This window comes from Rhinolophus hipposideros (assembly GCF_964194185.1).
Source record: "Rhinolophus hipposideros genome assembly, chromosome: X".
Classification (NCBI taxonomy): Eukaryota; Metazoa; Chordata; class Mammalia; order Chiroptera; family Rhinolophidae; genus Rhinolophus; species Rhinolophus hipposideros.
The window spans coordinates 114,971,329-114,986,491 of record NC_138046.1 but is presented as its reverse complement, the minus strand read 5'-3'; the positions used below and the strand labels follow the sequence as shown (position 1 = coordinate 114,986,491).

General features: G+C 37.1%; 1 protein-coding gene across 2 annotated transcripts in view; it reads left to right on the top strand.

The window, feature by feature from the left end:
- Positions 1-14,738, top strand: part of PPEF1 (protein phosphatase with EF-hand domain 1) — a 114,222-nt gene extending 99,484 nt beyond the window's left edge. For both annotated transcript variants that reach the window (XM_081043410.1, XM_081043411.1), the window contains 6 exons: positions 1,733-1,918; positions 3,308-3,450; positions 6,604-6,710; positions 11,246-11,409; positions 12,560-12,644; positions 13,866-14,738. In XM_081043410.1, coding sequence (XP_080899536.1) covers positions 1,733-1,918; positions 3,308-3,450; positions 6,604-6,710; positions 11,246-11,409; positions 12,560-12,644; positions 13,866-14,074 — 894 coding nt within the window. In that variant the 3' untranslated portion in view covers positions 14,075-14,738. The remainder of the gene's footprint in view (positions 1-1,732; positions 1,919-3,307; positions 3,451-6,603; positions 6,711-11,245; positions 11,410-12,559; positions 12,645-13,865) is intronic.
- The last annotated feature ends 425 nt before the right edge of the window (positions 14,739-15,163 follow it).

Sequence of the window (15,163 nt, the reverse complement as noted above, 5' to 3'; positions counted from 1 at the left end):
TACATTATCACATATATAAAATATCACACATCCATATTGCTGTACAGAGTTATATATACAAAATCATGCTTTAAGGGTAATTTAAGAAGTTTTCCAGGGGTAATTTTGGCTATAAATGACTTGCATCTCATGTAGGAATTTACAACTTAACTCCCTTCTTCTAAAACACACTCCTCATCTTCCATGTTTCCTCCTTCATTATACGAAAGGTCAAATCACATTCCCCAAACATAAATTTATGGTGTAAGAGCCAGATATGATTCAGTTTAAAATGTAAGTATTATCTTTATCATAAACATCAACAAAGTAAATGGGTTCCATTGTATTTATTTGTCTGGTAGGGTTGTACCAATGTTGGAATTCAGTGAGGGGAAAAGGAGAATCTTCTTTGGGTAATTTTAATTCTCACTTCAGTCAATCATCAAAAACTCAGCAAGTGTCTGGAATGTGCCTGGCGCAGGGTTTCTCTGGTTTTGACCAGATTTCTGTCTTTCCAGAGTGGTGCTCCTACCATTTCTCTTCTCTCCACCTCACTGTTCTTCCCCTCACTGATGGCTAGCTCCCCTTCAATGCCAAACCTGTAAATGGCTGTACAGTCATGTTTAGTAGGACAACCATTTCTGGTCTTCTTCTTAAGACCTGGTTTGGACCCACTAGAAATAGCTGCCCTACCTAAAATGCATGCTTCTTTATGCCCTCAAAAGAAACTGGTGAAAAATACAGACTTAGAATCACAGTTTGTTAGAACTTGGAGATGCTTTAAAGTCGTCTGGCCCAAACCCCTGATTTTAAAGACCTAGAAAGTGAGACCGTGAGTGTTTTCTCAAGGGTTGCACAGCTTTAACGACAAAGGTAGTTTTTCTCATTACTGCTTTAAGCTCCTATAGGAGACGTTGAAATAAAAAACATTATATGTAGATCAGAGCTACAAATAGGGAGCCCCCAGTTTTCTATGAAAAATATTCTTAGAAACTTGGGACTCAGTCGTGGGCATCATGTAACATGCATTTACCTATTTCAGCTCCAAAAGGAAATGTTATGCTGATAAAATATGTGTGGATTTTGGAGGCCACATTGTGGAAACCAGTCAGTGGTTAAATGTATCGCTGAAACTGAGATGTACTTATCAAGGGAACATAAAGTGAAGGCAATGCTTTAGGAGGTCTGCTTGGAGGAGCAGTTCTCTGCATTATGATGGGAAAAAGGAAAGGCTTCCTTATGTTATGTACTCATAGGACAAACACCAGGGCCTCAGCCACAGCTCAGAGACCTACCTTATCTCTTTGGACATATTAAGAACACCTACTCTGTGTTCATTGTGGGGAACTACTTTATGCTTTGAACATAACAATGAAGTTCTTTTAAGAGAAAATAACTTTGTAGATTCGGCAATTGGGAAGGAATTTTTAAAGACAAAGCAACAACAGCAATAAAAAACAAACAAAAGCCATGGGCTGATTCTTCATGATTACCATGTATTGCTACATTAGTTATTATTATTGTGACATTGGTTATTGGGGATGAGCAGAAAAGGATTGTGGTGGCTATGGACATTAACATTATTCTGGAAAAGGTTCACAGAGGAGAAAAATATGAAACAGTTTTGAAGGAGAAATGAGAAATAGTGAGACTTTGGGATAATGTGGGTTAATATTTCTGGAAAAGAAGTTGGACTCTAGAAAAATAAACTGTCACTTGTAAGTAGCAGCCTAATCTAGTTTGTTGTTTCAAGGTTGTTGATATTCTGTGGAGTGATCCCAGACGCAAAAAAGGCTGTTATCCAAACACAAGTCGAGGAGGGGGCTGCTATTTTGGACCAGATGTTACTGCCAAGGTTCTTAGTAAGTTCCAGTTGAAGCTGCTCATTAGATCCCATGAATGCAAGCCCGAAGGCTATGAAATCTGCCATGATGGGAAGGTAAGCTAATATTGTTGGTGACATCATCACAGACATCCTTCCCCCAAGCATAGCCTTGCGTCACAGGATGTGTCTTTCCTAGAGGCCGATGGGAAGATGTGTTACCTAGTTCCAAAAGAGAAAGCCGTGCTTCGGTAGACAGAAGCAGGAGACTAGGGTTCACATAGATTGTTTGAAGGGGCCTCTCTGTCCCTCACCCTAAGAGGTGCTTGGCTTCTTTCCCTGATCTCCCCTAATCCCAGATGTAGACACTCTGACATGGGACACTAAGTACACACAGAGAAAGGCTTTGTTCTTTACTAATCGCAAGGCAATGCTCCAGTACAGTGGGGTTAAGAATGTGCATATCCTCACGGAACACTTTAAGAAGCAGCAGCGAATCCAGTTCACTCTCTCACCTTTTCCACTTTCCCTGTGCAGGGCAGAGCCACAAAACACACTTCCCTTCCACTCACAGAGTAGGTGATCTCTAGCAAGGCACTCACTTCGGTCACTTTAGCTGCAGCCACTAAAATGGAGTGTGTTATGCTCCTGCAGTGTGGTGTGTCATAAGGCTACAAGAGGTGAGGATTGAGAAACTGATTTCGTGTCCCAAGTTGTGCTAGGATGTCCCCTTTTCTGATACTAAACAGCAGTAAAAAAGAATATCAAATTACATGCCATTTCCTTCTATTTCAACACTTTTACTTTTCTTAACTCTGCTCATACTAACAATTGTGAGACGGTTAAGGCAAGCATTATCTAGGTTTTCTTTGTAATGAGAAAATGGAGAGAAAATAGCAGTGGTTTGTCTGAAGTTACATGCTTATTAGGGCAGGACTGGGCCTAAGCTCGGTTTCCTGTCACTATCAATGTTACCCTCCCATCCTCCACTGCTGTTCCAAGGCGGGTTCCTTCCCAACAGGAGTGGTCGTGGTCCCTAATTCTAGCCACCATTTCTCTGCCCTTAAAGCACTGGTTTTGTGGGGGGCCCTGAGCCCTCTAAATCAGTTAGCTCTAAGCAAAAGAAAAAGACTGTGATACTAGGAACACTTTATTTTGAAAGCTCAAATATCACAAGGAAAGAAATTAAAGGCTTTACCCCCTTGGAAAGTGAGAATTTGCAAAACCGAGCATTAAGGGGGATTTTAAGATTTGGAGCTGAAATTGTACACAGGATTGCAAGGCCATGCACTGTGGGTGGCAGGGCTAGAAATCAGTACTTCTGGGGACACTGATTTAAAAGCCTTGTTTCTCTCCAATGGAGTCACAGGAAATCTCGTCAGACTTGGATAATTTGTATGGATTTTGCACTTTGCTTTTGTTTTTGAAAGAATTGAGCTATGTCTGACTTTATTGTAGGACATTTTGAGAACTAACTGTGAACCTGACCTCTTTTACTTTAATCAGGTGATTACTGTATTTTCTGCATCAAATTATTATGCAGAAGGCAGCAACCGAGGAGCATATATCAGGCTGAGACATGGTATACCCCTTCGATTTTTCCAGTACCAAGTAACTGAGGCAACATGCTTACGGCCTCTTTACCAAAGGTGTGTATACTCTAAGGGGAATTCTGAGCGCTGGGACTGGTGACCCAAGTAAAACCAATCCATAGTGACTAAGGCCAGCAACTACTTATTGGTTATTCATTGGTATAAACAAAATGGAAATAGTTCCAGACACCAAGTAGCGAATGCACTTACATTGGACATCAAGAGGAGCAATTTTTAATTCATATATCTCTTTAGATGGATAAAGCGGTCAGCATCCACAAACAGTCCCTAATTGAATATAAAAAAAAGAAGGTCCCCATACCTACCCAACCCCGTAAACTTACAACCTCTGACCCCAAACAGCCCAGTCTGGTCTTGCCTATTGGTCTCTTCTCTACCCAGAATGTATATGACAAAAGAGTTGACTGTGCTTCTTTGTGTGATGGCATTTATAGCTCGTGCTCCTTTTCTCCCTTTAATATTATCTTTTTAAGATTTTTTCAATATAAAATGAATATCTTTATTGTTAACAAGTGAGACCCAAAAAGAAAGATGTATAAAGAAAATGTTAATGATCTTCTCTCGCCCTACTTCTCAATAATCCTTTTCCTCATAGGGAACTGAAATTGATAGTTTGGTGTGGACCCTTCCACCCTCTTCTCCTTGCTCCTACAAATATAGACAAGCAATTCTTCAGTCACTGAATAAAAAATATTTTGAGCACCTGTTCTGGGCACAGGTGATATAGCAATAACCAAAATAGGCAAACGTCCTTTCCCTCATCAAATGCATATCCCAGTGGGAGGAGAAAGTCAGTAAACACCATACGTATATATTTTTTACAAAGATAGATTCACACTGCATACTCTATTCTGCAACTGATTTTTTTCACGAACATTATTCCAAGTTAGTACAGATAGACCTAACTCATTCTTTTTATTAGGTCCGCAATACTCTGTAGTATACATAGGCCATAACAGTTATGGAGTGACTAAATCTTATTCAATTGATGGCCATCCAGATTGGTTTCAGGGTTTTGCACTTAAAAACAATACTATAACAAACATTTCTCTCTGTGTGTATATACATACATGCATACATATATACATACATACATACATATATGCATAAGTTGTAGTGCTGCTTTTATGTAAGATTTCAAAATGTGAGATTTGTGGATTTATATGTTTAAAATTTTGCTAGATACCCTAAGAGAGTTGTAACAATTAACAAACCTGAAAAACAAACCTGAAAAACAGAAAATACCAGTTCTCCACATCCTCATTAGTCGTAGATATTATGATCTGATTCTTAATTTTTGCCAAGTTGATAGGTAAAAATGGTAAATATCACTGTTTTAATTAGACTTTGTTAGACAGCTGAGTTTACCCATCTTATGTTTTTAGAAGTTGCATTTTCTCTTTTTTGAATTGCCTGTATATATTATTCTCCCATTTTATTGTGTTTAAGAGTATTTTATATACTATATACATGTAACTTATTAATTATATGAGGTCTGACAATGAAGTTCATGAACTTGTTGCAAGAATGTTGCTAACCTTTCTTGACATCAGAGGGAGTATTCATTTTGAATTTGTACCAACTGGACAAACAGTTAACCAAGTTTACTATTTGGAAGTGCTGAAAAGGCTGCGTGGAAAAGTTAAACGACCTGAGCTTTTTGCCAACAATTCATGGCTCTTGCATCACGACAATGTACCAGCTCACAGGGCACTGTCTGTGAGGGAGTTTTTAGCCAGTAAACAAATAACTGTATTGGAACACCCTCCCTACTCACCTGATCTGGCCCCCAATGACTTCTTTCTTTACCCAAAGATAAAGGAAATATTGAAAGAAAGACATTTTGATGACATTCAGGTCATTAAGAGTAATGTGAAGACAGCTCTGTTGGCCATTCCAGAAAAAGAGTTCCAAAATTGTTTTGAAGGGTAAACTAGGCGCTGACGTCAGTGTATAGCTTCCCAAGGGGAGGACTTCGAAGGTGACCGTAGTGATAATCAGCAATTATGTATGTGGCACTTTTTCTAGGGTGAGTTTGCGAACTTAATTGTCAGCCCTTACGTAACTGTTAAATCTAGTTGGTTTATAGTACTGTTCAAGTCTTTTTCTATCCTTTCTGATTTTCTGCCTAGTTGTTCTATCCATTATTGAAAGTAGAGTATTGACATCCCCAACTATTATTGTTGAATTGCCTATTTCTCTTCAATTCTGTCAGTTTTTGATTCATGTAGTTTGGGGCTCTGTTGTTAGGTTCATATATATTTACCTTCTTGACTGATTGACTCTTTTATAATTATAAAATATTGCTGTTCATCTCTAGTAACTGCCTTTGTCTTAAAGTCTACTTTGTCTACTATTTTATGGCCACGCTAACTTTCTATAGTTGCTCTTTGCATGTTGTACCGTTGACCTTTTCCTTTCAAACTCTTGGTATCTTTGAAACTAAAGCCTGTCTACTGTAGACAACATATAGTTGGATCTTGTTTTTTTCATCCCATCTCACAATTTCTGCTTTTTGATTTATTTAATCCATTCACATATGTTATTATTGATATGGTTGGATTTATATCTGCTATTTTGCTTTTTGGGACGTATATGACTCATGACTACTTTGTTCCTCTGTTCCTCCTTTTATTTTTAATTTATTTTTGTAAACGGTCTGAGATAGTTTAGCATCCAGTCCATTAGTTAACTATGCTAGCAGCATTTTTAAAAAGTGTCCTTTTCTACTGAATTGTAATAGCTCCTTTGTCATACATATCATTGTCATATATAGTATGCTGTATTTATGAAATTTTTATTATGTTCTACTCATGTACCTGTCTTCTCTTGTGTCAATACCTGCTGTTTCAGTAACTTTATGGTAAATTTCAATATCTGCTATAGCAAGTCCCTCTTTATTTTCCTTCCTTTTCAAAACTGTCTTTGATATTCTCAGATATTAATTGTTCATGTGAATCTTTGAAATTAAAAAGAAAACACCAGTGGTAATCCTTTTAAAATTTCACAAAATATGCGTACACATACATACGTATACATACAGTCACCACCTACTAACATAGTATGTATGAAGTTAGGCAATTCATTTAAAGTAGAAACTGGTAAATGATAAGTAACATAGCACATTAAAATGAAACAAAACAGGGTGATTTATGTAACTGTCACCTAACAATTCTTGTCTTAACATAGGGTAAATACTATTGAAAGTAGCGCCATCAGGATATTAAAAGAGAGAATAATTGCACGAAAAACTGACCTCACTAATGCTTTCCAACTTCAAGACAGCAAAAAATCAGGTAATAAAATTATATAATGGTTACCATTTCTTAACATACCAGGTTACATACAGTTTTCATTTTCTTTGCTTTCTTAAGATGTCAGTTCTCTATTTTTTTTCCTCTTCTATGTTTTTTTTTTAAATAATTGTTTTATTTTTCCATTACAGTTGATATACAATAGTATATTAGTTTCAGGTGTATAACAGTGATTAGACATTTGTATAACTTACGAAGTGATCACCCCAATGAATCTAGTACCCATCTGATACCATATATAGTTATTACAATATTATGACTATATTCCTTATGCTATATCCCCATGACTATTTTGTAACTACCAATTTGCACTTCTTAATCCCTTCACCTTTTTCACCCTGCCCCTAGACCCTCTCCCATCTTTTACCCCAACAAATCTAGTATCCCTCTGACACCATACATATATATTACAATATTATTGATTATATTCTTTGTGCTATACCCAACATCCCCATAACTACATATATATGTGTATATATATATATATATATATATATATATATATATATATATACATATATATGTAAAATTATAGTTGGAAACCCCGTGGCCATCTTGTGGTTACCGACTGTTTTCTAATCCCCTCACCTTCCCCCTTATCCCCACCCCCCTGCCCATCTAACAACCCTGTTTTTCCTCTTTGTCTCCAAAACTGTTTCTGATTAGTTCATTCACTTATTCTCTTCTTTAAATTCCGCATATAAGTGAGATCATATGGTACTTGTCTTACTCTGTCTGACTTATTTCACTTAACATAATGTTCTCTAGGTCCATCCATGTTGTTGCAAATGGTAAGATTTCTTTCTTCTTTATAGCTGCGTAATACTCCATTGTATAAATGTACCACAGTTTCTTAATCCAGTCATCTACCGATGGGCATTTCAGTTATTTCCATGTCTTGGCTATTGTGTAAAGTGCTGCAATAAACATAGGAGTGCATAAAGATTTTTGAATCGGAGTTTTGGGTTTCTCCGGATAGATACCTAGGAGTGGAATTACTGGATCATAGGGTAGTTCCATTTTCAGATTTTTGAGATACCTCCATACTGTTTTCCATAGTGGCTGCACCAATCTGCAATCCCACCAACAGTGCACAAGCGTTCCCTTTTCTCCACATCCACGCCAGCACTTGTTTGTTGATTGATTGATGATAGCCATTTTGACTAGCGTAAGGTGGTGTCTCATTGTGGTTTTTATTCACATTTCTCTGATGGTTAGTGAGGTTGAGCATTTCTTCATATGTCTGTTTGCTATCTGTATGTCCTTTTTAGAAAAATGTCTCTTTAAGTCCTCTGCCCATTTTTTAATTGGGTTGTTTGTTTTTTTGGGGTTGAGTTGAGTGAGTTTTTTATAGATTTGTGATATTAACCCCTTATCAGATATATCATTGGCAAATATCTTTTCCTATTCAGTAGGATCCCTTTTTATTTTATTGATGGTTTCCTTTGCTGTGAAAAAACTTTTTAGTTTGATGTAATCCCACATGTTTATTTTCAGTTCTCTGTTTTTAATAGCAAAGAATGATAGAGATAAAAATAAAATATAATCCATTATATGCCTGGGAAAAGGCATATTCCTCCTTTTCATAAGCTTCTTTCAATTTTAAAAAACAACAACCACCCTGAATTTGACTTCTGTTCTGGTAGTATGTCAGACTAGAGACTCTGGAAGGCCTGCCTGTTAAGAAACAACTAGATTCTAGAGGATGCAGAATTGTACTGCATTTACCAGCCTCACAGTAAGTAAGATAAATCTCTAGGCTTCATCTCCTCTCCCCATGAAACTTATTTTGGACTTCTAACCTCCAGAAATGTAAGAGAATAAATTTATGTTATTTTAAGCGACTAAGTCTCTGGTAATTTGTTACAACAGCAATAGGAAACCAATACAGGACTGTCAAGCCTCTGTTCAATACTGTCCTATCGATGCTAGCCAGTGCAATAAGGCAAGTTAAATAAAATCATAAGAATTAGGAAGGAAGAAATAAAATGTTACTATATGTAGACAACATGATTGAGTGTATAGAAAACCCAAATAAATCCATAGAAAAGCTATGAGAATTAATAAGTGAATTTAGGAAGTTGTAGAACACAAGGTCAATACACAGAAATTGATTCATTTCCATATACTAGTGTATCAGTCAGAGTCTATTCTGAATATAGAAACGACATCAGTGATTTGAACAGGGAAACTTAATATAAAGAATTACTAACTAGTACAAAGGGATTAATTACTAATAGGGATAAAAGAAAACTCTAAAGAATATAGGAATAGGAAGTGTTGGGAACAGCTACTATCTCTAAGGCTAAGAGAGAATACCCAAGGAAGGAACAAACTTGGAAGAATCCCTTACTCCCAACCAAGGCTAAGATTCAGACCTCATTGGAGAGGGTGTGGGTGGGGTGGAAGTTCACCTAGGTGTCTCAGGTCAGATTTGGTCTGCAGCTAGTGGTACAGGACGGGAGAAGATGGAGCCACCCAATGTGGTGTCAAAAAACTCTCTTTGGGCTATGCACCATTGTATCTCACACGCACTGCTGGCAAGGGACACACCCACTGTGATGTCAGTGAAATTCACTAGATTTGAGTACCATTGCATTTCCCACACACATCTCTGGCAATCATGTTATTGCTATAGAAAAAAGAAGCAAAGCACCCCGGAATCATTTCTTCTGCTATGTCTTAGAGCATTTTTCCTGTACGCTCTGCTTACAAATCCTAATTTTATACCAGCTGCCAAAAAAGAAATATTTACAGAGTTCAGCTCCAATATCACAATACACAGCAAAGAAGGGTAGAATTGGAGCTGAGTGGGAATAAATTAATACCTAGTATAGCCAGCAATTAACTTTCAAATAATGAAAATCTTAAAAGATACCATTCTTAATGGAAATCATGTACCAAGGAAGAAACCAAATGATTGATGTATGAGACTTCTAAAACATTACTAAGAGAAATTAAAAAGGATTGAAACAAATGGGTAGATATTACTATGTTCAAGGGCCAATGCTGTCAAGATATAAATTCAACCCGAATTGAGCTACAGGTTCAGTGCACCCAAGGGGCATGTACAGAATGTTCTTAGCAGTACTGTTTATGATAGTCCCAAACTGGAAAAAACCCAATGCCTGCCAACAGTAGAATGGATATATAAATTGTGAATATTCATACCATGGAATACTATATCTCAATGAAAATGAAAGACACTACAACTAAATGGAACAACATGGCTGAATCTTATGAACTTAATGTTGAGCAAAGAACCCAGACCTCCCCTCCAAATATATACTTTATGATTGTTTTATATCTAGATCAAGAAAGCAACAAAGTAAACTATAGTGTTAGAAATCAATATAGTGGTTCTCCTTGGGAAAGTGGGAGGTGATCGTAAATTGTGAGAGGCCACAGGCGCCTTTTGAATATTGGCAATGTTCTATTTCTTGTCATGGGTGGTGGTTACATAAGAATTACCTTTGTGATAATTCACTGAGCTCTGTATTTGTTTTGTGAACTTTCCCGTGTGTGATTAACTACAATTAAAAAAAAAAAAAGAAGTATGTCCTTAGCAGGTAAGTGTATGGGAAATGGCCTTGTGGAAGTGTAAATGGATATTTTTTCTTGGAAGCAGTTTGGCCATATATATCAAAACCCTTAAAAATGTGCATATCCTTTTATCCAGCAATTTCACTTCTAGTAACGAGCCTAAGGAAATAATGAAATCGTTTCATTACCATTAAAACAATGATGTAGATCTATGTTTATTAACATAGATGGATGTCCATGATTTATTGTAAGTGAAAAATCAGGTTAGAATAAATATGTTTGTTGTGTGTGTGTTGCCATATATAATCCATGTATATAAAACATACTGGAGTACAATGTATATTTGGCTTTAAGAAAGATAAAAATATATACATTTATATATATACATATTTATATAGACAGAAAAAGCACTAGAAATAATAACATTGTTTTTTGTTTATGCAAAATTATTTCAAATGAGCATATCTTTAATAATCAGGAAATAAGATATTTATATTTTGGAAAAGCTACATATAACATTAGGGGATGAAAGGATATTACCTGGGAAAATGAGAGGTGAATAATATGCCAAAATGTTAAAAGTCAAAGTAATCTTTTATCCTTTATATCATTTTTTTCTTTATATCCCTTTGCATTTTCAAATCTTCTAATATAAACATACCTTACTTTTTAAACAGAAAAAGGAAAAAGATCTAACACCCAAAGTCTGATTGCTTACACATAACAATAGTAAGGGAAAGAGCTGTGGAACACCGAAGACTTTCTTTAGGTGTTCAGAGGTGTGCGGCCTAGTAGGACAAATTGTAAAGGGGAGTAGGAGGCACCCGGGCCTCAAAACCCCAGGCTGCCCAGTGGCTCTCTCAGGGAGGTTGCATTTCTTTATCAAATTATCAACCAATTAATAGAGTTTTTTCTTTTCTTCTTTCTTCTTTCTTCTTGTTCTCGTTCTCATTCTCCTTCTCCTTTTTTGTTAGGGAAACTTTCTCTGGGCCAGTGGGCTTCTTGCATGGAGAACGTTCTGGAGCTGAACTTAGCGTGGAGATCTCTGAATTCACATCTGGTCACCACAGACAAAGATGGAAAGGTTGACTACATGTCCTGCTTCTCTGATATCCACATTGAAAAGCCTGTGAAAGAGGCAAGTGAAACACAGCCCTGGCTAAAACCTAGCTGGAGTGAAAACCCCCTTTGGGCAAACAATGAGAGGAACTTAGTCCTTTGAAAAGTTGGGAGTGGAATCATCTAATGGGTGAGAGAGAGTGGCAGTCTTAGGAAAGGCCTAAGAGGATCTCCCAGATACGTTATGGTCTGTTTAGGAGATGTGTGCGTTCTAAGAATAGGTGAAAAGAAGAAAAAACTTTTGCAAGCAAATCCCTGTCAAATGTGTGATTCTCTTAAGTGCTGTCCAGCAGAAGGGCACATGTGACATCCATTCTTTCATATAACACACCTTTTAAAATACTCAACATATTCCCTATTAAACTGAGTGCATAGACTTACTGATATGACATCCTATACCTTAGAGACTTTTAAAGTTTAGAATCCCTTATCAAGATGGGAATACCCCAGGGAGAGTTGTCAGGCACCCTCCCCCGCATACTTCTAAGTTAACAACTTGTCAGTAATTAGTTATAACATTGGGCTGAAAGGGAACTGATGGGAACTAGGAGTGGGGTGACTTTTTGCAGGGGAGATGAGAAGTTAAAAGCAGAGAGAAGGGAAGTAAGAGACAGGTGGGAGCCTCAAATATCTACCAGAAGGAGGCTTTGGGCTTCACTTAAAGAGCAGTTTATCGTGGTGACTGAGCTCCACAGGCCTTGGCTTCAGGCAGCTGAGATCCAAATCCCACTTACTGGCTGTGTGAACCTTGGGAAACTTACTTTACCTCTCTGTTCTTTAATCTGTAAAATGGACATAGTAACAGTTCTGTTCCTTGGGCTGTGTTGAGGACTGAATGAAACAACTCACAGAAAAGGTCTCAGAGCAGAGCCCAGCATACAAGTTATTCTCAGTGAATGTTGGCTATTGTTATTTACTACTTCTTGGTTCTTTTTGGCCATGTCCCCTGAGGAGTACAGACTGGAAACACATCAGAACACGAGAGCATGGTCTTCTATCTGATTCAACCTCTTGGGAGGTGGGCCTCCAAAGAAGGCCTGCCTTCTCAAATGTTTATGTAAATCACATACTTTGAATTGGTGATGATGTTTTGTGCTTGTTACGTTTACTAAAATTGGTCTGTGTTATTAATTCTATATGTTTTAACACTTAGAAAATATTTATTTTAGGTTCAGTCAGCTCTAATTGAAACTCTGTACAGATACCGATCTGACCTGCAAATCATCTTTAATATCATTGACACTGATCACTCAGGTAAATTAACTTTGATTAGTTCACTAGCAGTAAAAAGCAAGGGCTAGTCTATTTCTCTGAAACCAAAGCTCTGTTTTCACCTATTGCGTTATTTATCCAAACTTGATTTGCCTTGGTGTGTGTGTGTGGGGGGGTACTCATCTTTAATTTTTTTTTAACGTTTATTTGAAGTGTGTTTTTCCAGGACCCATCAGCTCCAAGTCAAGTAGTTGTTTCAATCTAGTTGTGGAGGGCGCAGCTCACAGTGGCCCATGTGGGTATCGAACCAGCAACCTTGTTGTTAAGAGCATCGTGCCCTAACCAACTGAGCTAACCGGCCACCCCTTTAATATTTCTGTTATTTTAGTTTGGCTACAAACTATTCAAAATCATATGGTACTACTGTTTTTCCCTGAAAATAAGACTGGGTTTATATTAATTTTTGCTCCAAAAGATGCATTAGGGCTTATGTTCAGGGGATGTCATCCTGAAAAATCATGCTAGGGCTTATTTTCCAGTTAGGTCTTATTTTGGGGGAAACTCGGTATATAGACCTATGTATCTATTAATCAGACAAGAATATCTCGTTTTATAAATCACAGCACAGATGAAAAGATAATTCACTGTCCATTTAAACATCATAGTTACTCCTGGCAATAAAATTCATTCCTAGAGTTCTGATTCTATTTATAGGACTGAGGGCTAAGAAAACTCATTTTCTGCTTAGTTTTGATGCACAATTACAAACTTTAAAAAGATTGTTAGATAATGTCCAACTACAGAGATCATTGACTACTAAAAAATTAATGAAACACGAAAGTAAATTATTGCCTGTGAAAAATGGCTGAGCCATTGTTTGCAATGTTCTTATTGAATCCCAGGGTATCTCCTCCCTCTGCTTTGCTGTTGTTCTCCTCTCTGCCCTCCTTCCATGTCCCTCTCCCTTAGATTTTAGATCGTGTAATTTCTATATCACATATACACAGTCCACAATCCCCCACACCCCAATTCCTTGACTGTTTGGTCATTCCAGCTTAAGAATAATCTCAGGATCACTTGGTGGTTTAAAGCAACATATTGTTTCTTATATTTTAATCTTACTTTTCTATTTTCTTCAGTGTCTTGATGGTCAGGCATGTTAGTGAACTTCTAATTAGGACTATTCAATCAGTATGACTTCCGAACCCTCCCTTAGGTGGGTCTTAAAATGAACACTCACAGTCTTTTCTTCTATTCTTTTAGGTCTGATCTCCATGGAAGAATTTCATTCCATGTGGAAACTTTTCAATAGTCACTACCATGTTCATATTAATGATCACCAAGTTGATGAACTCGCTGAAAGAATGGACCTAAACAAAGATGGAAGCATCGATTTCAATGAGTTTCTAAAGGCTTTCTATGTAGTGCACAAGTTAGATAAGTCGAACAAGCCAGACACCAAATTTGCTTAACAAGAATTAGGGCTTTTCCCTCCTCCTCGTGAACAACCACTGACACAATCTTTTCCAGAACCCTTGAAAGTACACCTCAATTTATGCCATAAGCAGATGTATAGTGTAGGTAATGGAAGTCCCTAGTAAGATGTTATTGGTAAGATTAGGTTAAACGTCAGCTGATAGATTTGGTTCTAGTGACAGGACCCAGACATTTCTAGGTAGAAATTGAGTTTGAACCTAATACTGGTCTCTTAGATGCCACCCAACCAGGAGACCAGAGTAGTTTGGAAACATACAGAAAGGGACCCACAGTGCACCAGAGAAAAGTACACCATCTGTGAGTAGCTGAGGGATAGGAGGAGGAATACTGGACTATTAATGCAATAAAATATTTCCATCTGTCAAATGTAATCTTCTTTGGTGATACCATAAACCAGTGATTCTCAATTGTAAGAGCACCACTCTCCAGACATGGGGGCCATATCAGATTCTTGGGGGAAGCTGTGGGAGTGTGTTATTTGAAAAAGCATATTTTCTTGTCTGTTGGAGATACAAAGTGAATACATTCAGACTGAGCCCTACAATTAATGTGGTTTGACACCTTCATTGATAAAATGGGGCCTTGGTTATGCATACATTGTGCAATTTATTCTGCTATAAAACATAATAGATTTCTGTTTAAAGGCAAATGTATTTTAATTTTTCTCTAAGTTTGAGAATTTCAAGATCTATCAATATGCCAGGGTAGATATCCTGCAACCATGCCTGCTATACACACCAGAAATAATGGCTAAAATATAACAAATTTTTTAAAAATGTTTTTATTAGTTTCTGGTGCACAAAACAATGTAATAATTAGACATTTATCATTTATATCCCTCACACTGTGTCAACCCCCTCCCCCCAACAAATATTTTTTAAAATGCATAGCTGAGCTGGCAGGAAAGTACAAGAAACCCCTAGGGGACAGGGCAAAAAGCATAATTAAAATCGTAGCAATATTAACATTGGACAGGATAGACTTTAAGGGAAAGAATATCATTAGGGATAGAAAAAAGTCGTTACTGAATGCTAAAAGGAATTCACCAGGAAGATATAATAATT